The 24,626-nt window shown below is 49.6% G+C and overlaps 7 protein-coding genes across 7 annotated transcripts; 1 reads left to right on the top strand and 6 right to left on the bottom strand.

The window, feature by feature from the left end:
* Positions 1–429: 429 nt before the first annotated feature.
* GIQ15_02677 (defective in Cullin neddylation protein 1) lies at positions 430–1,093 on the bottom strand (the record flags this gene model as incomplete). The annotated part of the gene is made up of 2 exons (XM_033550094.1): positions 430–853; positions 909–1,093. The coding sequence occupies 2 exons, from the start codon at positions 1,091–1,093 to the stop codon at positions 430–432; spliced, it is 609 nt and encodes a 202-aa protein (XP_033407255.1).
* Positions 1,094–2,527: 1,434 nt separating this feature from the next.
* GIQ15_02676 (ribosome biogenesis protein NIP7) lies at positions 2,528–3,250 on the bottom strand (the record flags this gene model as incomplete). The annotated part of the gene is made up of 4 exons (XM_033550093.1): positions 2,528–2,551; positions 2,611–2,712; positions 2,804–2,973; positions 3,028–3,250. The coding sequence occupies 4 exons, from the start codon at positions 3,248–3,250 to the stop codon at positions 2,528–2,530; spliced, it is 519 nt and encodes a 172-aa protein (XP_033407254.1).
* A 259-nt stretch (positions 3,251–3,509) lies between these two features.
* Positions 3,510–5,585, top strand: GIQ15_02675 (nucleolar complex-associated protein 3; the record flags this gene model as incomplete). The annotated part of the gene is made up of 1 exon (XM_033550092.1): positions 3,510–5,585. One exon carries the CDS (start codon positions 3,510–3,512, stop codon positions 5,583–5,585), a length of 2,076 nt encoding a protein of 691 aa, XP_033407253.1.
* Positions 5,586–6,115: 530 nt separating this feature from the next.
* Positions 6,116–8,241, bottom strand: GIQ15_02674 (uncharacterized protein; the record flags this gene model as incomplete). The annotated part of the gene is made up of 3 exons (XM_033550091.1): positions 6,116–7,404; positions 7,616–7,744; positions 8,109–8,241. 3 exons carry the CDS (start codon positions 8,239–8,241, stop codon positions 6,116–6,118), a joined length of 1,551 nt encoding a protein of 516 aa, XP_033407252.1.
* Positions 8,242–9,217: 976 nt separating this feature from the next.
* Positions 9,218–16,637, bottom strand: GIQ15_02673 (PT repeat family protein; the record flags this gene model as incomplete). Its single annotated transcript, XM_033550090.1, has 2 exons — positions 9,218–16,269; positions 16,352–16,637. The coding sequence occupies 2 exons, from the start codon at positions 16,635–16,637 to the stop codon at positions 9,218–9,220; spliced, it is 7,338 nt and encodes a 2,445-aa protein (XP_033407251.1).
* Positions 16,638–17,928: 1,291 nt separating this feature from the next.
* Positions 17,929–18,996, bottom strand: GIQ15_02672 (uncharacterized protein; the record flags this gene model as incomplete). The annotated part of the gene is made up of 1 exon (XM_033550089.1): positions 17,929–18,996. The coding sequence occupies one exon, from the start codon at positions 18,994–18,996 to the stop codon at positions 17,929–17,931; it is 1,068 nt and encodes a 355-aa protein (XP_033407250.1).
* Positions 18,997–19,823: 827 nt separating this feature from the next.
* Positions 19,824–20,759, bottom strand: GIQ15_02671 (uncharacterized protein; the record flags this gene model as incomplete). The annotated part of the gene is made up of 2 exons (XM_033550088.1): positions 19,824–20,412; positions 20,479–20,759. 2 exons carry the CDS (start codon positions 20,757–20,759, stop codon positions 19,824–19,826), a joined length of 870 nt encoding a protein of 289 aa, XP_033407249.1.
* Positions 20,760–24,626: the final 3,867 nt, after the last annotated feature.

Below are 24,626 nucleotides of genomic sequence, written 5' to 3'. Positions count from 1 at the left end.
AGGCATTAATAATACCTGTGTATTTTATGTTTTGCCTGTTCCTGGTTCTAAGGAGTTGTAAAGTGAGTAAAAATAATCGATTCTTAAGCCTGCTTCGATAGAGTACAAAAGTTAATTGTTTATCATAGAAGAGGTTAACCGTTATGAGTACAAACATTCATTCATAGTAATACCTGGAGATCGTTTTTCAAGGAGAGGAAATAACAATACTCTAGAAATTGTCCCTTATTATAGTCACTAGAAAGCTATTCTATTGGAACTTATATTAACAAGGCCACTGAACGAGAAAATATAACCACTAAATGAGGAGTGTATGCTAGTTTAAGCCCTTTTCTCCCAGAACGATGGATAGGCAAAAAAAAAAAAAGGGAAAGAGGAAAATTTCCGATCCATATGTCCCGGTCAATGCAATTTATCTTTACTTCGTCATCATTGCGTTGCTGTTCCTCCTTGCTTCTCCTTTACAAAGGCAATGAAATCGTCGATAGCCCCTGGCCAGGCGGCATCAGAGCTCCACCATTGCATGGTCTCGTCTTCCATAGTTTTGCGCATCAGAACCTCTGTCTGCTCCCATAAATCCTTGTTGATTGGACGCTTGTGCCTAGTTTCGATAAATTCGATCCACCATTTCAGCCACGGCACACATTCGGTTTCCCATGCGATCCCTCCATTTTCTGGCGTAAAGAATAGTTGCCATTGCTCTGTGGCGATTTCTATGTTGACGTTGCGCTGTCCAGACATGCGACATAATAGAAAAGTATAGCGGTAAACTCGACGGAAGTATTCGGGGTCAATCGGTAGCCGTCTGCGCAAGCTATCTGCATAAATAGCTTGTTTCTTAATGGTATCACAACTGTAAATCATAAGCAGGCGAAGAGGTAATGGTATGGGTGGGGAGATAAGCGTACTCTGTTCTTTTCCATCCATCTATAAACTGCTCTCGAGTGAATTCTCCCATAGATGGGGAACGCAGTAATTCTGCAATGGCTAAACACGCGACCTCATCTAGCCTAACTTGAATGTCACCAAGGTATTTCATGGCACCATCGATTCCGATCTCATCAGGGCTGTCGGGGTCCTCTACCAGTACCATTAGCGCTAATATACGACGAGGAATCTGTGGCGTAATGTTACCTCGATATTTGTCAAAAATTTTGCTCACTGCAGCCGCCCTGTCTTGTACCGGGCCTGACTGCCCATTTTGAAAGTAACTACCATGGAGGCACTAGATTAGTACCAAATGTAGCAAAGCGGGTAAGATAAAATGGAACGTCATATCGAAATTTTATAAGCAATATGAATAGATGACGCTTTTTAAAAGGAACATAGTATCTGTTATTCAAGGAGTTGAGGTGCGCCTTTTGTGCATTTCCATGTGTATGACGTGGGGATGGCCTGACTGATATGCAGTTTGGTTTGAAAGTCCATGCCGAAACAAAATGGTCAAACGACAAAGCTTGACCTGGTGTAGCGCATATCATCAAGCCCTATACAAAGGACTCGCCTATAAAATGCCCAATATGGGATACTAAACTGGGCTCAAGATTGGTAGGATAGACGGAGGCTCCGCGAAATAGAGGGGTAATAGAGGGGCAACGCGAAGGTGGGAAGGTCAAGGTGGAACAAGTGAGCCTGAATATGAGAAGGAGACATAGGAATATAGGGAAATACATACTCGTCGATAGCCTGGTCTACTTTCCATCCATTCGCTTTGAGACACTGATATCACTAATTGTCAGCATAGATAAGTAACCTTAAGAGCTATCAGAATATAAGCTCGTGACCGACAAGAAGCAACAAAACCCAGATAGTCTTGTACCTTTGTAGCGAGGCTATCCTTTGCGCCTGTAACGCTCACAAACTGTGCTATAGCACTTTTTTGACTTGAGCTGGGTGGCATCGTTACTGGGTATCAGAGGGGTGAAGGCGAAGAAGTGATGCGTGTAGCTTCAAGGATGGGTAAAAGGGCGTCACACTGAACGATATCAAGGCCGAAGTCACGCCCCGGTCATAAACAAGAGAAAGGAATGGCTTCCTCTCCCTCGCATCTACTTCTTGCAGTTGAATGTTTTTACCCCAAAAGCAGAGAATGGGAAGGTGCACGGACCACAGAAGGAAAGTGAGGGCGGAAAAGGCACGTGATCTAGGTTTGAGGTAAGAATAAGCTTAATCTGATGACATAAGCATGGCCATAAAGGGAAGGTGAAGCCGAGGGCCTTTTTCTACCTTCTTTGGGGACATGTATAAAAAAGACAGATAGAAAGATAGAAAGATAGAAAGATGGCAAGATGGGTGGACTATGATACTAGGGAGCATGGTTGAGGTCCTAGATTTAAGCAATATATCCTTGGAGACAGTTCAAAGGGAAAAATAATGGTATCTCAAAGCTTCAAAGCTATCTAAGAAGGCCGTTGAACAAAGTGTTGCCTTTTAAAAGTACAAGCCATATACATCAGTACAAAACTCCAGCAGCGCAGAAACACCATGACCCATTTTGTGTTTGTCGAACTGACGTATCGAAAGTAGATTAAGTAGTGAAAAGGGTATCCTCCTAGATGTATAGGTTAGTAAGGTACGTTAGAATAGAAAAGGCTGTGCACAAAGTCCTACCTCTCGTAGATATTCTCCTATGTCTCCTTGCCTAAATGCCACAACTCCAGTTGGGTCTAACTTTCGAGCCTCCATCGTTGATCGAGCAGTGACTCCAAAACCCTGTAAGAACAACCAGTTAGGTCCTGCTGATATATATAATGATTTGACGCTTGGTAGAATCGAGGAGACATAAGGAGAATCCGGAACTTACAAGTGGCGTATCATCCATTGACAGCACAACGACTCCTTGATGCTCAGGGCAATCCTCACTCCATCTGCCAACATGCGCCTTGACGATATTTCCACCGTATAGGAACGGCATTTCTCCATTGGGCTTAATCCACAGCTTATATCTGGCATGTGGTGCTATCACGTCCAGTGCTGTGATGTGTAGTCTGAATTTGCCAGTCTTTGTGTATTTACCGAGACATGTACCTATCGACAACAGGTTTGGTCTCGCGATGGATGTGGCAAGGTTGGCGACGGAGAGACGAAGGTAATAGACCCTGGAACCGTGCAGTCTGAAGACATGGCGATCGTCTGCAGACTCGTCGCCGGATGAGGTGGGAGGCGCAATGAGGTGGTTGAGAGAACGACCGGTGTAATTGGCGAGCTTCGAGAAGAGGGTTTGAGTCTCGGACTCCGTGAGCGGGCGCATGGCTGATATTCGTCAATATGTGACCCCGGAGTGTGTTGGGACAGCTTCCTTTCTCGTATAAACGGGGATTGATCTTTGATGGCGGGAGGTCCAACGGTTCAATATTGCTGCAGAAATTATTTCCTTTATCGATAGGATTTTTAGAGTTGTGAAATCTTGGCATTTTTTCGCATGGAGAAGAAAATTTATTTACTTTGCTTGCGCGCATCGATAGAACTGAAACCGAAAAGGAATCCAGACGAACAGTTTTTCGCACACAATGGCGGCCAGTGTCTCCGTGAAAAGGAGACGGCTAAGCCCATCGGGCGATGCGGCACCTCTGAAAAGCAAATTTTACAGCCAGGCCGCACAATGGGACCTCGAGCAAGACTACGAGCGAAGGCCGCGGAAGTCGAAAAAGGGCAAGGAGAAGACCCGATTGCCGATAAAGACGCAGGAAGGTACATTGGAACATTTGGAGGAGGATGATAAACCGGACGAGAGCTCGGAGAGTGACATATTTTCCTCGGACGAGGAAGATGGTGAATCTGCTGCGACGACAAAACCAGCTCCGGCGACAGTCTCCTCACTCCCTCCCAAAGTTCAAATACTCGAGGCAAAGGAAGCCCTGGCACGAATAGCTTCCCTTATAAACGAGGATCCCGAGGAACACATGGAGCTTTTTAAGAAGCTGACAGAGATGACGGAATCTGCATCGCTTCCGGCAGTGAAGAAACTCGCGCTGGCCACTCAAGCGGCAGTTTACAAGGATGTCATACCAGGATACCGAATAAGACCGCTAGAAGGTGAAGAATTGACCGCAAAGGTTTCCAAGGAAGTGAGGCAACTCCGTGCGTTTGAGCAGTCTCTCCTTTCGGGTTATCGCGAATACGTACAACAGCTTGCAACACTTGCCAGAGCAAGGCGAGGAACAGAAGTGCACAGCTCAGGCCTGAAAAGCTTGTCGGTTAACTGTGCTTGCAGTCTCTTGACTTCAGTACCGCACTTCAATTTCCGTGGGGAGTTGCTGAAGATTCTGGTAGGACAATTGGGACGTCGGCAGATGGATGCAGAATTCATCAAATGCCGTGAAACCATGGAGGAGATATTTTCCAAAGATGACGATGGCACTATCTCGTTGGAGGCAGTTACTTTGCTAGCAAAGGCAATCAAAACAAAGGAATTCAGGATCCGGCCGAGCGCCCTAGACACGTTCCTTCATTTGCGATTACTTTCTGAATTTTCATCCAAGGGCTCCAAGGATGCAATTGACAAAGAAGAACCAGAGGAAAATAACTTTGGAAAGAAGCCAAAGCAGAAAAGGGAATTTCGAACCAAAAAGACACGAAAATTGATGAAGGAACGAAAAATTGTTGAAAAGGATATGAAGGAGGCTGATGCTCTAGTAAGCCACGAGCATCGGGATAAGATGCAGGCAGAGACCTTGAAACTTGTGTTCACGACCTATTTCCGCATACTCAAGACTCGCAATCCCGAGCTCGTCGGCGCGGTTCTAGAGGGACTCGCTAAATTTTCGCATCTTATTAATCAGGACTTTTTCGGAGATTTGTTAGAAGTCCTCAGAGATTTGATATCTCGCCCTACCCGGTCAAGCTTAAGTTCAGAGAATGGAACTGCAGGCAACGATGAAGATGAAGATGGTGACGGAACAGCATATGGGTCTAACATCAGCGAGACTCGAAATGCTACACGAGATGCTCTTCTCTGTTCTACAACTGCATTTGCCCTTCTTGAAGGCCAAGATGCAAGCAAGGCAGCATCAGCTCTTCACCTCGATCTTAGCTTCTTCATAAGCAACCTCTACCAATCGCTACACACCTTATCCCTTAACCCAGATATCGAATTTCATCCCAGTAAATCACTACGTTTACCTGACCCCAACCCATACAATGACAGTCAAAACGATAGCACCTTGGCCACGAATAGTGCCATGCAGGCCAAAAAAGTTGATTTCCAAACTCCTACAGTGCTACTTATCCGATGCCTCCAATCGATATTAACCGCAAAGGCCAACAAAGCACCGCCTCCGATTCGTATCGCGAGCTTCACAAAACGTCTTATGTCTTCGGCGTTACAACTCCCAGAGAAGTCCGCGTTGGCTGTGTTGTCACTGCTCACCCGTGCTGCGAAACTACACGGACGAAAGATAGCACCTCTATGGAACACCGAAGAACGGAAGGGCGACGGAGTGTTTGATCCAAACGCTGACGATGTAGAAAGGAGTAATGTTTTTGCAGCAACTGTGTGGGAAGGGGAGTTATTACGATTACACTATTGCCCACAGGTTAGAGATGCTGCGAAGGACGTTGAAAAGGCTATAGCTGCTGTCAAATAAATTCATATATTAGAGTAATCCCATGCAAGGTTACCCAGGCCAAATATCCCCCTTTTGCTCAATGTTGGCCGCAATGATTAATAAATACATTAGTATGTGGGATAAACGAAATGTGTCCTGCTCAGGCAATGTCTGTCTTGAGGTCTCTTGAAAGTTGCCATATGTCGTCCATCCCTCAACTCTAACCGTTATCAGCTTCGGATAGCTTCTTGCTCGTAAACGGGGCGTGTTTGTTGCTGATCTCTGCGACTGGTCTCGCCAGTGAATTGAAAGAGTGGCGAGATTTGAGGCAGTAGGGAGACTCCAGGTTTCTGAGACAACGCTCGGAGTGGTCTGGGGGTGCAAACGCCATGAAAAAAAATTAGCCATTGGAAAATGAGAAATAAAATCGATGCAAATAACGAGGACAATATACCGATTTAACAAATCAAACAAACTCCTTTTACTCGCGGGAGCATCTTGACTGGTTCTTCGTACTGAGGTTCGATGAGACGCACATGCAAACGGGTGACGAGCTTGTACAGCGTCGTTCAATTTACCCTGCCATTTGCATAGGCCCTTCGATACCAGTTCGAAGTTCCACCCCATTCGCCATTGCTGTCGCTAGCATCCCGAGACCGAGGGATGCTTTGCTGGCCGGGCCGTCGAGTTTGTGATACCACCAATGACCCCTGAGGGGGTGGTATATATCTCGACGGTTCAGCTGGCGGCGGCAGCGGGTTCTGCGTCGTGCCTGGACGCGGTGGCTGGACTGCGTGCTGATGTTGGCTGGAAGCACGCCGTCCGTTTTGACCACCACGCCGGACATCGCGAACTGGTCCGCTGCCATGGGGTTGACTGCCACGGCGAGGCGGGTGCCTGGCTAGGGGTTGACCACCGCTATAATTGCGGCTCGGCACGATGACGGGCCCCTGATAACCCGTCAACGGCAAACCCCCAGATGGCTGTAGGCCACCCATCCTCGCCTCGACTGCCGCAACTCTGCCGTTGAGCTGATGGAGGTGGTTGGTATTTGCTCTGACCTCCTCCCGCAGCGCCCTGGTTTCGTTCGTTAGCCCGCGTAGGCTTCTCAAGATGGCTTCTGTATTGGCTGCTTGTGCCATCAAGATACGTTCGAAATGGGCGTTGATCACATCACCTACGTGAGTGTGAGTTGCTGCTGGCTCAGTTGGCATCGTTGCTGGCGTCGCTGGCGCCACCGTTCCTTCAAATACCCCCTGAATACTGGGGATAGCTGGCCTCTGAACACGCGCAGGAATCCCATCTGTAGAATGGGAAACCTGTTGGGTGGGGGTAAATAACGGGCCACCCAAGATGATGCCCTCGATGTTTGGCTGGCGAGGGCCATCGCGGTTCAAGAGTCTGCTTAACTCCTCAGTATTCATCTCCGGCCTTGGTAAAGCTGGAGCCGATGATGTCTTCCGCAGACCAGGTCGGTTTCCTCGCGTCGTAACTGGCAGCTCTGGTTGTGGTCTTGGGAGGTTGTCGGCTGCTGGTCGTATGAGAGGTGCGGAATTTGGGGGGACAAAGCTGGATTCACTGTCCCTCAGCCTAGGGTAGTAAATTTTCACTTCGCCGGGGATGTGTTGAGAGGAACTTGGTGCAGAATCTTCCGGCTTGATTCTGCTGGCGTCCTCATCCTTATCAGTTGTCACTCCTGGGTGAGCCTCTGGCCGTGACCAGTCTCTCACATTAAACTTTTCCATGAGCTTGGTAAGGATGGCTGGCCGCTCTCTCGACACCTCCCTATGCTTCCTCTGGATTGGTCTTTGGGTAGCTGGGACAGCAGATAGGGGGTGGAGGTGAGCTCTTGGTGGCGCTGTAGCGTACCGTAATCTTGTTCCATGCAAAGGCCACTGGGGGAAAACAGTTCTCTGAGCATGGGAAAGATCTGGCAGCCGTTGCTTTCGGACTACCAGGTTCACTGAGGGGGATATATATGTGAATAATTTTGAAAACATAAAAGAAAAAGAAAGAAGGAAAGTGCCATGCTTCTGCATCAAAGGCATTAAGGGGATGTTTCAACATACAAGGACAGTCAAAGGATGGGCTGGAACCATCTGTCTCTGCTGGCTTGACCGGAGTGAGAGGAGATTCAGGCTCAACAGCAGCAATATATTCCTCCTTGTCTTCAGCTGGCAGGCTAGGAGCTAAGCTCACTGACAAACACGTTAGAAATTCACTGTCTCGGCTTCTTTGTGGGATAATATTGTCAACACATACTTGGATATATCACTGGCTGGATCACTGTCTCACTTGCAGCAGGGAAGTCGACTGGCACCAGGAATTCTCTTTGATCTGTGCTGGCTTTCCTTTGCTGGCTGCAGAAGCTTGGGAATCCACGGGCTAGGTAAACAGATAGGTAAGTATATATCTCAGCACTTAAGGGGGCTTGAGGGCTAATAATTGGGCTCATGATAGTCCTTAGGCTGATAGTTTTAAATGCCTTAGATCCAGGGGAAGAATCTGGGATTCAAGCTGGGTTTGATATTTGACGCGTTGTCTCCTTCACTTTCTGCTTACCTCTAAGGTCGCCATCAAGGGCAGAGAAGCTTGCTGGCCTAGAGGAGATTGCTGGCAGCCGAACCAGTGCTGAACCAGGTCCTTGAAGCTCTGGTGGATCAGAAGAAGTCTGCTGACAACCGTGGCCTTCCATTGCGTGGCTGAGATGCGAGAACGATAGTATTAGAGATTAGGGGATGAAGGGCTTCAGATCAGGTTTCTTGCTTGTAGGTGTAACAGATAGTCAACAGAAGAACAACAGATATTAACAAGGTCCGATAGGTGAAGCAGGAGGCAGGTGAGAGGATTTGGCCTTTCAAAATATTGTGTTGTGGGTTTCTGAGAAAGGAGAGCTCCTTTACTAGAGCTGTCCTCTGATATGGCGCTAGCGAGGCGCTAACAAGAAGATAGGCAGTTGTGCTGAGAAGTGAATGAATGATCACTTTATATATTGCTTGGGATGACCTGTTAGGGCCAGATTTTGGGCTTATCAGCCGTTAGCCATTATATAGAGCTGGTTGAGGAGGAAGGCAGCAGAGTATCAAAGCCTTCTAGCCCTGTGACTAGCAACCAGGTTTATATATTGGCAACAATCATTCTAGATTATATATCTGCTTGTTAGGAAGGTCACTCCACCATTAAGCCCCAATTCACTCTTACCTTTAAGGATATCAGGTTGGTGCCAAAATGAGGGAATTGGCCGGGAGATATATGGTCAAAAACTGGATATATAGAACATGAAGTTCTACAAAGAGGAGGCAAGGGTAGTAAGTAGTATAATCGTTTTTTTTAGCTGACTAGAACAGGTAGGTATCATTCTTCAAAGGGTCAAAAAGAGCTGACAACCAAAAATCATACATCACAGAAACAGTCGTAAACAAGGTTCATTAACAGGGGGATATCGTGGGGCTTATTCTGATAGCACATATGAAAAGAACATACAAAGAAATCCAACAAAAGGAAAACATTAAACTCGCAATATTAGGTGGCCATTTCATAACAGCCGCCACAGTTACTAATAAGTCGCTGGGCAATATGGACAATACCTATTCTCTTAGGAGATAGGTAAGGGTATGAAGGGGATATCCATGAGAAGCCAGCGGGTAAAGGTAGCTTAGTGCACATATAGATTATTGGACGGCGGTATCGCGACGACGGAATCCAAAGAGACTACCAAAAAAGTTGACGAATATTGCGCGCCACAGGGCTTTCAAGAAGTTATCCCGTCGATGAGCTGTGAAGGAGCTGATGGATTGGTTTCCAGTTGTGGGTCGAGGTTCCTCTGAAGCTCCATTAGTTTTTGTTCCATTAGTGTTTGCTCCATTGGTATTTGCTCCGTTGGTATTTGCTCCATTGGTGTTTGCTCCATTGGTTTTTGTTCCGTTGGTAGTGGCCTTGACGGCAGGGGCACCAGGCGCAGTAGAGCTGGATGCTGGTCCCTCTACGGATTTGGGTGTAGAGTCAGAGGCATCAGGTGCAGCCTTCTTAGTCTCCTCGGGAATAACGGACCTTTCAAGGGCAGGTGCTGAGATAGTAGGGGTAGATTCTGACGCTACGGTAACCGGCCCCTGTGCATCTTTGATCAAAGGTATTTCCGCCGGCTGTGGTTCAGGGGTAGCATTGGCAACCGTTGATTCTTGTGGGACAGCATGGGACTCCGTATCCTTGGAAGGCTCATCTTTACCCTCGGTCTTGACTTGATTTTGAGACGGAGTGGGAACCTCGGATGGAGCTTGCTCTTGAATAGTGGCCTCCTTGAGATGCTCTGGGGCTTCCTTTCCAGAGATGGATCGTTCATCGGTCGTGGGGACGGTATCCGGAGCTGGTTTGGAGTTAGTCGTATCGGACTTGGTGACATGGGTTGCTAGTACTGCGGCCGCAGGAATAACAACAGCAGCCCCCAAAGCTGCGGCGGCTATAGCTGCACCATTGGTTTTAGGGGCATCCGTGGCCTCTGCACCCTTATCAGTGGCGGCTTCCTTTGGTGGGTTCGTCTCAATATTTGCATCTTCCATCGCAAACTCTGCCTTGGATTCCGGTGATTGAAGTTTTGTCTGTAGACCAGTAACCTGGAATGAGTCTGCTGGAACATCGGGTGAATCATTTTTGGATTCACCTTCGTCTCCTGAGGTTACCTTCTCAACGGGCTGCTCCTCTGGGGTGACTTCCTTCGTAGTTTCAGTCTCACCGGCAGACGGCTCAGTCTCGGTACTAACGATGGGCTGTGAGGGTTCGTTTACATCTTCCTTTGACACCTCGTCAGTAGGAGCTAGCACGTCTTCGGACACAACAGTCTTTGCAAGGTCCTCCTTTACGTCCTCAACAGAGACAAGCTCATCGGCAGCCTGTTTATCCTTTGAATCGTTGATAGGCTGTTCAATGTCCTTGGGCTCCTCTGCAGGAACAACGGAGTGCTCTTCGACTTCCTTCGAAATTGGCTCCTCTGAAGCTTCGGTTTCAGTTACGGCCTCTTCCTTTGCAGTCTCTGGCGCAGCATTTTCCGTTGGCTCAATTGGGGCGGGTGCGACCTCCTTTACATCAACAGGATCACTTGGTTGGGGTGACTCCTCGAGATCCTCTGCTTTGGAGACTTCATCCTGGGTGGTCTCCGGTTCCGGCACAGAAGAGGGCTCGTCCGCCACCGCCTCAGCAGCTACAACATCGGCCTCTTGACTCTCGGCCTCATGCTCGGCTGCGACAGCTTGTTTCTCAACCACAGGCTCTTCCTCGACGAGCTCAACTTCCTTGTCGTCAGCTTTGGCACTGTGGTCCAAGCTCTCTTCGGGGTCGGATTTAGGTTCATCCATAGTCTTGGCAGGTTCCTGAGGCAACTCACTTGTGACGTCACTAGGGATTTCTTCGATTTCCTTGGGAAGTTCTGGCTCATCAACAACAGCAACATCTGCCTTCTCTTCTTGTTTTGTCACCTCAGGAATATCAATTGGTGCTCCTGTAACAATTGGCTCTTGCAATTGAACATTGTCTGCTTCATTCGTGGCTTGAGTCGTGGCCAAATCGTCATGAAGTTCCTCAGGCTGTTGACCAACATCGGGCTCTCGAGACCCTTCCGAAACTTCGGCGGCCGACTCGTTCGAAGGCTCTTCCACTACTTGACGCGTCGTTAGATCGGCAACAGCAGTCGACTCGCCCTTTATCTCCTCGCTGGGAACGTCGGTTTCTGGTTCAACTGGTGCAGGAGTTGGTGCCTCGGTATGGGCAGCAGGGTCTTCTTTAGTTGCCCCTTCAACCTGGACTTGTTCAACCTCGGAGATTTTCTCCTTTTCTCCGCCTGTTGGCACTTCTGGTTGCTCGCAAACAGGCTCAACCGCCTTTTCTAAGGTCTCGTCATCCTGTACATGCTTGATATCGTTTGTTTCAGGATTTTCTTCACTGGCAGCTTCCAGCTGTGCAGGGGCTGGTGAGGGTTCCACTAGAGTTGCAGAAACTTCTTCGGAACCGTCCTTGTTACCGGCTGTCTCTTCCTGAGTATCAACCTTGGGTTCCGCCTCTTTATCAGCCGCGCTAGGCTCCTCAGGTTGACTGATGACATTGGCTTCTGTGCCAACAGGTTCATTCAACTCCCTAGACTCTTCAGTCTCATTTCTCACAGGAGGCTCAGAAGTTGCAGGTTTATCCTCAGAAATTTCATTTGTTTCTTTTTCAGTGGTCTTAGGGCCCACGGCTGCGCTAAGATCAAAATCCGAAGCCTCTGGGTCGGCTTGCTGTGACTTGACGTTTTGGAATCCCCCTAAGGCTGCCACGCCTCCTAGTGTCGCTACGCCTCCTAATGCAGCAACACCTCCTAATGCTGCCAGATTAGAGACCACAGGTTCATCGGAGGTGACCTCATCAGCCTTTTCCTCTGGCTCAGTATCCTTCACAGCAATCTCCTCAGGTTCCTCTTTGGCGATTTCTGGAGATTCTGAGATTTGCTCGGTGGCTTCCTCCTTGACTTCAGTAGGTTCAGAGGTCTCCATTGCTTCCACCTCCGGAGTGTCGGTGACAGCGTCATCTTTAGGGTCTTCTGGCTGATTTTCAGGGATGACATCGTCATTTTCAGGGACCACAGCAGCCTTGCTCTCGATTTCAAGAGGTTGAGAAACCTCGGCTTCGTCAACTGGGGCTGGGGCATCAGCGGTGGACTCTTGCTTGACCTCCTCGACTATCTCAGATTCAGGGGCATCCTTGGATATTTCTTGGACAGAGACCTCTGGCTCTTCTGCAGCGGGAGCTTCCACTGCATCAGTTGGAGCGTCCTTGCTTAGCTCTTGGGTATCAGAAGGAACTGGAGCGATATCCTTGGGCTCTTCGCCGGGCTCATCTTTGGACACCTCACGAATAGGATCTGGCTGGGATGCATCCTTTTCTGGTTCTTCGCTAGCTGTCTCAACTTCAGTAACTTCCTCTACCGCCGCCTCAGGGGCTGGATCAGCCTTGGGTGTGTCGTCCACTGGTTCTTCAGCAGCAACCTCAGCCTTGTCAATGGCAACCTCGTCTTTACTCAACTCCTGAGCCTCGATAGCGGCTTCAGCGTCATCAACGACAACGGCAACTTCATCCTTGGCTACCTCGGGTGTTGGAACAGGCTCGGAGGCTTCTTTGTTTGTAGTTTCAGTCTTATCGTCAACTGGGTCAGAAGTAACTTCTTCTTGCGACGCCTCTGGCACAGCCTCGGAGGTGATAATTTCTGCTTCCTCGTTGGTGACTTCCTCGTTGGTGACTTCCTCGTTGGTGACTTCGTCCTTGGTGACTTCGTCTTTGGGTTCTTCTGCGGCAGGTAGGGGTACATCCTCAGCTGGCTCTTCCATAACTGCTTCCGGTGCTTCTGTGGCTGGAATGTCGGCATCATCAACGGAAATCTGTTCTTTGGATACAACAGGAATGATATCTGCGTTGGAGGCTGTTGTCTCGGGTTCTTCTGTTTCGGGCTCCTTGGAGGCTGGGGCCTCGGAAGTATCTACGACCTCTTCATCCTTGGATTCGATTGGTGCAGGGTCTGACTGAGATACGATCTCTTCCGTCTCCTCTGCAGTTTCCATCGAGACTTCAGGTTCAGTCGTCGTGGGCTCCTCGGTTTTGTCAACTACAGCCTCCTCAGCTGCGGATGCCTCGGGGGCAACGCTAGCTGGAGGAATTGTCACCTCGGGCTCTTCTGGTGCTTCAGGCTCAGTGGGGAGCTGTTCGCTTACAGCCTCGGCCTCGGGGGCGACCTTCTCGGCCTCTTCAGTTGAGGCTTCTGGGGCGGTAGCAGGAGTTTCGAGAACATCATCAGAAGGAACCTCTTTATCGGCAACTGCTTCTTTGCTAACTTCCGTGCTCGTTGGTTCTTCAATAGGCTCCTCTGTTTTGGTGACGATTGTTTCCTCAACCTCAACTGGAGCTTCGACTGCGGTAGTTTCTAGGGCAGAGTCGGCCTCTGGGACGGTTGTCTCCTTCTCAGCCTCAGGTTCCGCAACAACAGATTCCACGGTTTCCTCAGAGACTATCTCTTCCTGGCTGGCCTTTGGCTCCTCAGCTGCAGCCTCTGGCTCTGAGGCAATTGGTTCTTCAACCTCAACTGGAGTGTCTTCTTGAACAGCTTCGGAAACCAAAGCAGCCTCCGGTACGGGTGTTTCCTTCTCAACCTCTGCCTCAGTAACTCCATCTTCTACCTCTTTGTTAGAAATGGCTTCCTCCTGAGGCAATTGGGTGCTCCCCGGCTCTTCGACAGCAGCCTCTGGCTCTGTAGCAGGTTCCTCAATATTAATAGGAGCATCCTCCTTTATGGTCTCCGGGACCAGATCAGCCTCCAGGACTGATACGTCTTTCTCGGCTTCGGGTTCGGCAACAACCGGTTCAGTAACCTCGTCAGTGACCTCTTTGGTAGCCACAGGCGCTGACTCTAGCTCAGTCACTGGCTCATCCTTAGTTGGCTCCTCCGAAGTAACCTCCGGCTCATCGAGAGCCGGTTCGTCAATCCCCTTAGAGACGACAGCTTCCTCGACGTCTTCTACAGCTGGATCCTTTGGTGTGTCCTCTGGATTTTCAGAGGTTGGCTCCTCAGCGACCACTGATGTCGACTCTGGCTCAGCCACTGGCTCCTCCTTAGCCGGCTCCTCTTTAGCTGGCTCCTCCTTAGCTGGCTCCTCCGAGGTGACCTCCGGTTCTTCGAGAGCCGGTTCATCAATCACCTTGGAGACAACAGTTTGTTCGACGTCGTCTACGGCCGAGTCCTCAGGTACGTCCTCTGGCTTTTCGGAAGTTGGCTCATCGACAACATTAGAGGCAGGCTCCTCAGCGACTGCTGGTGCCGACTCTGTCTCAGCCACTAGCTCATCCTTAGCTGGCTCCTCCGAGGCGGTCTCCGGTTCTTCAAGAGCCGGTTCATCAATCTCCTTTGAGACGACAGCTGCTTTGACGTCTTCCACAGCAGAGTCCTTGTGTACATCTTCTGGCTTCTCGGAAGTTGGCTCATCAACAGTAGTAGAGGCAGGCTCCTCGGCGACCACTGGTGCAGACTCTGGCTCAACCACTGGCTCATCCTTGGTTGCCTCCTCCACAGTGGCCTCTGGCTCTTCGAGAGCCGGTTCTTCAACCTCCTTAGAGACTACGGCTGCTTCGACGTCCTCTACAGCAGAGTCCTTATGTACATCCTCTGGCTTTTTAGAAGCTGGCTCCTCAGCGACTGCTGGAGCGGACTCTGGCTCCTCCACGGCGGCATCGGGCTCGGCGGCAGCTGGTTCTTCAACCTCTTTTGAGACGACAGTTTCATTACTTTCCTCCAAAGGCAGGGTGGTGGGTTCATCCTTCGACTCTTCAGTTGGAACCTCTAGATTTTCAGCAATTGGTTCATCAGCTGTATTAGAAGCAGGTTCCTCCTTGGTAACCTCTGATACTAAATCGGTTTCAGGCAAAGTAACGTCCTTCTTCAGCTCTTCACCTGCAGCTTCCGGCGCTGTGACGGCTGGCTCTTCAGCGGCAGCAGAAACGATTTCTTCTTTGGCAACCTCAGGCACCACATCGGCCTCGTCAGCTAGCACAGCATCGGAGGTAGTTTCGGTGACAACTTCAGGGGTAGCTTCCGGTACCAGATCGAGTTTGGGCGCACTCTCTGGCTCCTCGGTTACAGAGTCCAGCTCTTTCGGGGTAGGCTCAGGCTCCTCGGCAGATTTGGAAGTAACTTGCTCTTCTGCAGCTTCTGGTACTACAATAGGTTCAGAGACATCCTTCTTCGGCTCCTCAGTGATAACCTCGGATTCGGCGACAAGAGGTATTTCAACATTGTCAGTGGTGTCTTCCTTCTCCTCAACCTTGTCTAGATCAGAAGTTTCGACTACGTCCACCTTCTCAGGAAGCTCCTCCTTAGAGTCCTGGGCGGGTTCTGTGGCTTCCACCACCGGTTCTGGTTCCTTCTCTAGCTCCTTTGACTCTTCTGGGAGCTCGGTCGTGGATTCTGGAATAACGTCTTCGGACCGTACTGTTGTAACCGGTTCAGGGGCCTGTTCAGCTTCCTCTTCGGCATCATCAGCCTTTGGAATATCCGCGACTACCGGCAAGACATCTGGTATTGGCTTTGCATCAACAACAACCTCAGATTCGTCGACGGTTGGCCCCTTCACCTGCTCGGGGATGGAGGAATCTTGTTTCAGCTTGGCGACGTCAACAGGTACAGACTCCTCGCTCTTTTCTAAGATATCATCCACCGTGACTTCTTTAGCGTCGCCGTTTTCTTTACAGACTTCGTCCTTGACATCGTCGGAAGAAACCGTTACCTCATCCTTCGAGGGTACGGCTTCCGTTGCCGGCAGGTCTTCGGGTACGTCCATGGAAGCGTCCTCCTTCGCGACGATAGAGTCTACTGCGTCGTCTGGCTTCTTTTCCTCCTCCGGCGCTGCTTTATCCACTTCGTCAACGGGCGGTTCTTTATCGTCAAGTTTGGCCACGACGACCGGCGGAGCTGGTACGTCCTCGTCTGCCGCCTCCACCTCGGCGTCCTTTTCTTTTTCTTCCTCAACGGGCTCCTTTGAGGTGGTTTCGGTGGTATCGGTGGTATCGTTGATGTCGTTGGTGTCGGTGGTGTCGGTGGTGTCGGCGGGGGTATCAGATGTGCCGTTGGTGGGTTTGGAATTGTCAGTTTCGGAGGTGGTAGGAGCGGTGTGCTTTACGACGAGGACGTTGTTGGCAATGCCATCTTCGTCAACAACTAAACAGAAACCACAACGATCAGTCACCGGTGTCCAGCTCGGTTAATCAATAAGACGAGTCTCGGTGAATTCAAGACTTACCTGTGTCGAGATCTTTGTCACAGAACCAAGAGCTCTCGTCCGTGCCGAGCCGGAATCGATATTGGTGCTTGCCCTCGGGCAGCTGGAATTTCATGGAGAATTCATACTCTTCATCCTGCGTAGAGCTATCCTCGGCGGTCGACGTATCTTTGGAGCTTACGAGCTCAGGCTTAAGCTCCACTGGCTCCCATGCCGGGTCTGCGAAGGACGCAGCAACGAAGACTGATGGAGTTTTGCTTGGTCGACGGATCGCAATGGTGATGGGGTGTTTGAGATCTTCAGTCATGGCTAAAGAGTTGGCTGTTTCCTCTGGGTATTTATCTCGTGTATCTGCGTGAACTCGTAACGTCGTGGCCGTGAGAATCGTTGAAGCTCTGTGAAGCTAGCTATGATATACAGACCAATAATAGAATTTTCTGCAGCAAATTATTACAACGCGGAGGGCAAAACAAAATAAAAAGCTCGAAAAATCAATAGTATGCCCCCAAAAGACGACGAGGGTATATCAACAGGCAAAGCAAAAAAAAAAAAAACAACAGCAGAAAGAGGATGACGGGCGAGAAACTTTTGATAGACAATGGCAGAGCTCTTCGAAGCTAGGAGGCTGTTCCCTTGACAAACTGGAGGGGAAGAGGGAGATTGAAGAATGGACAATGCAGGAAGAGTCTTCCAGGGGGCTTGATGCAATGTTTATTGGTTTAATAGAGGGAGATCTGAGCAAATGGCTGCTGTTAATTCAGAAAAGAAAACTCAGAGCAGAGAGTCAAAGCCCAAAAGCAATATGGGGCACAAATTCACACCAGCAAGCCGGAGTGTCCTCATCCTGCCTGAACAGGCTAGCGCTGCTGTTTTGTTGTCAGAGGGATGGCCGCTTAGCGTGAGTAAAAAGTGCTTGCATCCCTGTGCATTCAAACGTTTAGCCGGAGCTCATTTGCTGCAGCTCACGGCCTGCTGAACCGCCGCCGCTTTGCTTTTTCCAGGCTCCATATTTCGAGGCCGGCTGTTTACTGTATGGCGAGCACCATGGCCGCTTCTACTGGGGGACTGCCCATCAGCAGCCTAACTGGCCGCCCGCGACTGCAGCACCTTAGGCATGCAGGAGGCAAGGCATGCGATGATGCAAGTTGGGCAGGAAAACAAACCGCAAGCCTTTTTTTCTATGCATGCAAACGCTATAAAATTCTGTGCACGAAGCTCGGACTAGAGGGAAATAGTTCTGCAGTAGTTGAGACATTTAGTGGAGTCATGTGATACCATAACGCTTGCAGGGAGCGAGCTAGAGAGATAACAAGGGCAGATCATGCTCATCCGAGGTCCAACACGGCATTCTATCTAAAGGTCTTATCTACAGCAGCCGGGAGAGGCAGATACAGAGTAACAGAAGGGGAGAGACAGAAGCTGGGAAGGTAACAGTAACAGGTAAAAAATTCCACAAGGTCTCATCTATCATTTCGCATATTCAGAAGGTCATTGTCGTTATGGAGAGTCCAGGAAGAGACGGTGTAAATGGTGGGGCAATAAGTATGAAAGGTAAGAAGGAGTACGGAGTAGTGTACTTCTTCGTTGAACAATGAAGGTCAGCGCCTCAGTGGAGGTAGGCTGTCCTTTAAAATAGAAAAAGTGTCCCTGGCTTCATACATGGCCAACCTCATAGAGATCGGGTTCTCGTTATCAAGGGAAGAGGACAGCCTCACATAGCGATGTTCCGCTATGGAAGCAAAACCAGCGGATCTAGAAACAGGGTCTCCATTGGTGGCCAATTCACGAGCAGGCATATCCGGGATGGTGGTATCCTGGTCAACATATGCAGTATCAGTAGCCCAGTAGTCAGGTCGTAGAGAGCAAGAAGTCGCTTGGTGGGACCAGATACACGAAGCACAGGCTCCCTTGCCGTCCTGGAAATTGGCCCGGTCAGCTCCAACGATACACTGCGCAAACGGGCCATTGCCGGCTGCGCATTTAGTGCATGGTTCAGCTGCTTCGCGGCCGCGGGAATAGTTAATGATGGCATTATTCTGTGAAGTGGTATTAATCGGCTTCGCATTGAAAAAGCCGTCTGGACTCCTCCAAGTAATGGGCCGACGCTCAGGCATCCTCTTCATGTTTCTTGTTACCCTAGATCCGGGCAGAACCTCAAACTTTCGCTTAACGGTTAAAAGGCGGTTATTCTGGAATGTGCTAATGTATTCAGAAACACAAACACCATCGATACCTCGATATCGATGTGGAGGAGTGGGGGGACGGGTTATCTCCGGTGTGGGCGAACGTGCTGTAACCGCTGATGCTTCGGAGTCCGAGGTGTAGGAATCTAATAACCCGCCATCGCCATCTGACACAGAGGGCGAAGACGTAGCAGCAAGGGGGGTGGGCGTGGAAGGAGCAGGTTGGACTCTATAGGTGTTGGGTAATTCAAAAGCAGAGCTCAATCTTGCTAGGTTTTCCCTTTTAAATATTCTCAATCCAGCATCACGAACGTAGTCAGAAATATGAGGGTATGTAGGGTATTTAGGGTATCTCTCCTCCCCGTTTTCCTTTTTGACCGGAGTAGAAGAACGAGCTTTAAATTGCTGGCGAAAGGTGTCACGGAACCTCTGGTATTGATGCCGTTTCTGAGTATCATTCGCCCGGATATGAGCACGCTGCATCTTGAGGATCTCGTAGAGATAGGCGATGCAAGTGATGGCCAATGCAAGTATATGGTATCACCCCCCTGCCCTGTCCGCCCTAGAAATTAGCCGCCCTAAAGTCCGAGTAAGTGATCGCTATCACTCACAAATTTCACCCGCCGAGTAATGATCAGCCCAGAGTATCGCAACGTAGCGCAGTCAAGGTAATAAATCTATTTTCCTGGTGTCGATAGTCGTGTTAGTGACAATTGCTAACCTGCAAGAAAGATGTGCTTTGTGGTGCGACCAACACAACACGAAAGAAACCTCCCGAGGCCGGATCGAGGGGTAGGTCACGTGATATATTAGCCCTGGTTTCGGATCTCGGGACGGGGCGTTCCGATAAACTTAATCTAGCGCCAAGACATGAGGGACAAATTCGTGGCTTCAAGTCGCATTTTTCCTACGATGGGACAACTATTCCAGCCCAGGAATACGAAAATCTCGCCGATGATCTACAAGCGAAGGGGCTTGCAAAGCCCGCCCCGTCATTCGGTGTTGGAACCTTGGAGTCTGGCCCCGCTTCGCTTTCTTGCGTCCCGGCCTCAGTGGTTTGTGCTCAGCTGAAGAAATTATTTAATTTGTGATTATCGTTACAGAAAGCTGCTCGTAACGCCATAGTTATGGATAACATCATATTTTCCACGTGGAACATGCGAGAAATAACGGAAATATATATAGAGAGCGAAATATTCCCAACAAATTCGTCAAGTCGTTAAGGAAATCAAAAGAGATGGGGAATAAATAATATAGCACGAAGGGTCAAGAAAACGGCTTGGAAATCGATGTCGAGAATATGTAGAACTTCAAAAGATTTCCAGATCTTCAAACTCTACTACCAGCGAGTTCGATGAAGGGCTGTTGTCATGGATAAATTGTCCACCATTTCTCGCCGCCCACATGGTACTCGATATGGAGATATTGGCTGGCCGACAGGCATAGACACCAACATGCACACTCTTGTCCTCTACTCCCCAGAAAAACCATGTCACCTCGCGCAGTTTTCGCCAGGACTGGGCAGCCGAACCCGGGCTTTGACTAGATTGTTGTTCCGTCGAAAACGAAGACGGCGGAATCTGATACCACACCCAGAGAGAATGTCCGATGCGTTCCAGTTTAATCCGCAACGATGTTATGCTCGTTGGTTGGTTGGCTGGTGCTAGGGGGGAGAGACACCAGTCTGCTCCGTCTGAAGTGGCGCTGACAGATGATGCATTGACAGTGCCAGCGGAGAACTCAAGGCCGGCTTTCACCCATTTGCCTTGCCCTAGGTTAAAGGCTGGGTATGGTGGGGGTTGGAACGGTTGTTGTTGCTGGCTGTCCCCAGCTTCGTTAGAGTCATCGTTATCTAAGTTAATAATCGTGGTTGGTATAGATTCATTGACGTTGTTGGATCTGACCATGAAGAGGGTTGGTTAGCTGCTAATTACATGCACCTTAAGGATCAAAGTTGTGACTTACTGGGTCGCTAATCGCGGCCCTGGTGGAGGACCTGAAAAGATAACCAGGCCACCCTGGTCCCATTCCATCTCCCAGTCCGCCGTGACTGTTACCTCGGCAAGAACAAACGGCCGCCGGAGGGAGGTGTATAGTATCGGGGCTGTCGAGGTTTCACGGTCTGGCGGCTTACGCCAAAGATCTGTATCCGGACGGGCCGCAAGGGAGAAATACTCCATGCTCTCTGGTAATGTATATCTTGATGGCACATTAAGTGCGGTGAAGGTCGACGGATTTGGAGGCATGATTGCCGTTGACAGGAAAAAGTTGACCCCGTAGGGTTGGAGGCCGCGGTTCTCTCGGGTCTTAAAGCCGCACCTGGGTTGACTTTTTGTTGGATTTTGAAGACAAAGAAGATTTTTGGCTTGCGCTTAAGCAACGTTGCCCTTTTCGGTCTATACCCGCTCCCAAAATCACACAGCAGTCAGGAATAAAACTCTGGAATATAGCTCCCTTGGCTTGATATAATACCGCCTTGCACTCGACGGAGGAATTCAGCTATGGTGCAGGGCTGAAGGACAATATGATCCAGTAGTATGCTGCGCGCGTATATTCCTGGCTATTTTAAGCACACGAGTTCCTGAGGCGAAGCAACCGGGTAAGGGGGGACCGATAACTTTCGCTTGAACAGGAACTGCTCTCAGCCCTTGGTCGCGTGATGAGAAGAGGAAAAGTTTGGCGAGAATGAGTTGGCGATAAGAAATAAGGCCCGGTATGGTATGGCAAGGTCTTTATGGCTGAGAGGACCGTACACCTTATAATGAATGAAAAAAAAGTTGTTAAGTAAGGCCCAAGAGCCAGCAGAAGACTAGGAGTTAATAGCCGTCATGTTCTCTCATAAAGGAGATAAAAAGAAATTAAGCTAGCGGAACGAAGGTTTGTCAGTCTTAATACCCATGCACGATGGAGGGAGAGCTATTAGCCACCGATGGCGGATTTGTTGCCCCGACCCAAAAGCGGGTGCTGTGGCTAAAGACGTTTTGCACACCCCCGATGAATATAGTAGATCAAACAAGGACCCACATAACTAGAAGGCGGCTTTAGTATGCGAGCTCCGTGTATGCATGCAGAGTAAAGCAATTAAGTTGAAATTTTGCCCAAAGGGTATAACTGTACTTTGCTGTTAGCCTCCCACTCGGAAGAAAAACAACTAAGGAATGGCACAACTGCTGAAGGGTGATAGGTAGATCTCAATTATGCAGCAAGTGGGTTATGCCGACTTGAAGCTGTGAACGGCCGGTGGGAGCAATGCGTAGGTCATAGAGTACCCGATATCATCAAAGAGCTAGGAGAAACCACGGCTTCCTTCCCCAGATGGGCGAGCAGGTGAAGAGTACCCCGTACTAGTGTAGTATGCGCGGAGGAGAAGAGGAAGTCGGAAGGGCTGTAAATGATAGCCATCCATGATTCCAGGCATATCCCGGGTCTTATAGCGTAGCGTCAACTTGTACCCAAAAATTTGCTACATCCAGCCGGGGTTCTAGGTTTGAGGGTAAGTGCTACGATGGGCCGTCAAAGCACGAATTGGAGCCATGACATTCATCATTTTGATCAATCAGGGTTAGTTCTGGAAATGTTCCCATTTCCCGTTTTTAAAATCAACCTTTGTGATTCGCGGATGGTAAGCTAATTGTTGCCAGGGCGGGAGCGGTGCTACATGCTGTCAGTGTTCAGCAGCGCCGCTTCCAAATCGTACCGCAAAAATGGATTGCATGCTGACTGGCGGACACAAAGCCACCAATTACGGGCCGACTTTTGACGAGATAGGGCAGATATTTCGACTGATTCTCAAGAAGGAAGACGAAGGACCCCGGCAGGATCAGCACATGACCAGAACCGCTACATGCTCGTTAATGCATGTAGGATAAGGCGCTGGAGCTTTGTGCGTGTGGAGGATCAAGCCCGAGATGGTTGTAACTAAGTGTCAAGGCTTGGCTCAGCTGGGATGCAAATCCAGTGCGCCACCAAACCGATCAGATCGCGAACCTTGAGAGACAGGCGACACTGTCGTATGTCACTAAATGCGCAGGCACTCTCAAGGCCTGGATTGTTGGATTTAAGGTTGGTTGACCGATGATACATGGCACGAAGCAGGTTGCCACCGCATAGATAATTTCGGATTGATCTGTGGACAGGGTTCCTAATTCTAATCCCACAGGAGCTGTTATTAAGCTGTTGACGCACATACGTATGCTCCCCACCTGGATGTGATGCATGAAGCTTACCAGACCTTTGGTAATATTGGGTGGCACGTGTAGGGGATCAGGCTGCAACGGCTCAGAATTAACCTCCATCCTCGGGTGTCAAAGCAGGGGAGCTAGCTTCTCCGTATAATACTCCCGAATAAACCGCAAGGAAAGGGTTGTATTACTGATCTTTACCCCTGAATGACCAAGTTGTCGATAATAATTCGTGAGTACTTGTTCATAAGTAGCGCCTTGTGTTCCTTCCGCCACATTGGCCAGACGTGGCGATTCTGGGTGTATATAATATCATGTTTACATGTTAGGGGCGTACTATGGCCACGGTGTGAGCCTGGTTTGAGGGGTTGGTTCTACCTCATAGGCAGCCCAATATCTGTGACGATGTTATTTTGTTGAAGCGGGAGCTTAGAGCCGATTCAGTGATGTATCAGATCAAATAGCCAAACAAACTGTTTGAAAAAGGCAGCTACAAACGTGGCCTAATTTTGCAGAATCGCGGCAAAGCCCGAATAGAGTTGCCTCCTGTCATTCATGCCACGCGAGTGTTTAGTTTTTTGGTTTCTTCCTCTTATTGGGACATTGGAAAGAGCGCCTCGTCGGAGTCGCCGTGAGTTTCATTTTTCAAGGCAACTCTATCCGCACGTCCAGGGTAACATGACGCTTTTCATGACACGTCAGGTTTATTGTAGTGCGACGGTCCAATGAATCACGGCGTTCGTTATCGCCACGGGGACCCGAGATGAAGTGAAAGCTATTCGTGTCTAGTTGCGATGCAGAATGGCTAAGGGGCTGAACCGTCTCTCACATGTGTGTGTATTGTTGTGGTATGTTGTAAGCCTAATGGACCAATATAGTATCATCTCATCCATGTCCACGGAGACACCACGACCCTGATCAGGCTAGCCCCGCAAACTGGGGCCCTGTACGGAGTTATAACTGTGACTCTGTACTCCATATATAGATGGCTGCATGGATTTCCTCGCCCCTGGCTGTTATACGTGACGAGGGTCAAGTGTGTAATTTGCAGACGAAAATGGCTTTACCTGGTATCCCTGCTTCAGGTGAGTGAAAGAAGATATTAGACAAATTATAACTGGGCGTTTAATATGGAAAATATTGAAATATACCGCGTGTCTGTTGCATAGAGCACGCAATCTGTAACCCGCAGCCGACAGGGATGACTTTGTCAAATGGAGATCCTGGTGTTGTTAGCAAGGGACGAAATAAGCAAAAGGTAAAAATACAGGTTATATCTTCAGAATTAGCTCGAGCTGGGGGTCTCGTCTCGGCCGTCCTACAGAATGACACACCTGCCACGGCCCGCTGCCGCTTGGGAAGCCTTAAGGCATAGCGGAAGCGGACCGGAACGGACACGGTTGCCACGGTCGCTGTCAAGTAGGGATAGGTATCATCATAATAGTCAATTTACTTCAAGCAGTGCCACTATGGCATGAGAGAAGGTCCCGTGGACGTCATCCTGCTCTTGCCAGCCACCTCGTCCCACAGAAGCTATCCCGGTTAAGATCAGGGACCGCTACCAAGAAGCGTACACGACTGATGCGGCCTCGCGGTCGTGATGGGTCCCTATGCAGAGTTGATGCGTCTTGATGCGGATTGACGGCGGATTGACGGAGCATCGATGCTTCATCGAGGGAGGTCGTCAGAAAAGTCTCTGCACGAGCCACAGCATCCCCGTCAGCCCTACAAGCACCAGCCACTCACGGGACGCGCGGTGGAGACGGCCTCAGCTGGCAGTGTGGCGCAGTCCATCGCGACAACGACGTCAACTCTCTCTGCGATTATCGTATTTGTTGGCACCGAGAAACTCCCGAGGGCCAGAGACTCGACGCCCGGGTTCTTCTCCCATATTCGACAATCTTCTCCTCTATTTGTCATTGCAGGCAGCGA

This window comes from Arthroderma uncinatum (genome assembly GCF_011692745.1).
Source record: "Arthroderma uncinatum strain CBS 119779 chromosome Unknown scaffold2, whole genome shotgun sequence".
Classification (NCBI taxonomy): Eukaryota; Fungi; Ascomycota; class Eurotiomycetes; order Onygenales; family Arthrodermataceae; genus Arthroderma; species Arthroderma uncinatum.
Note: the sequence above shows the minus strand (reverse complement) of the source record. Positions and strands in the feature narration are given on the sequence as shown.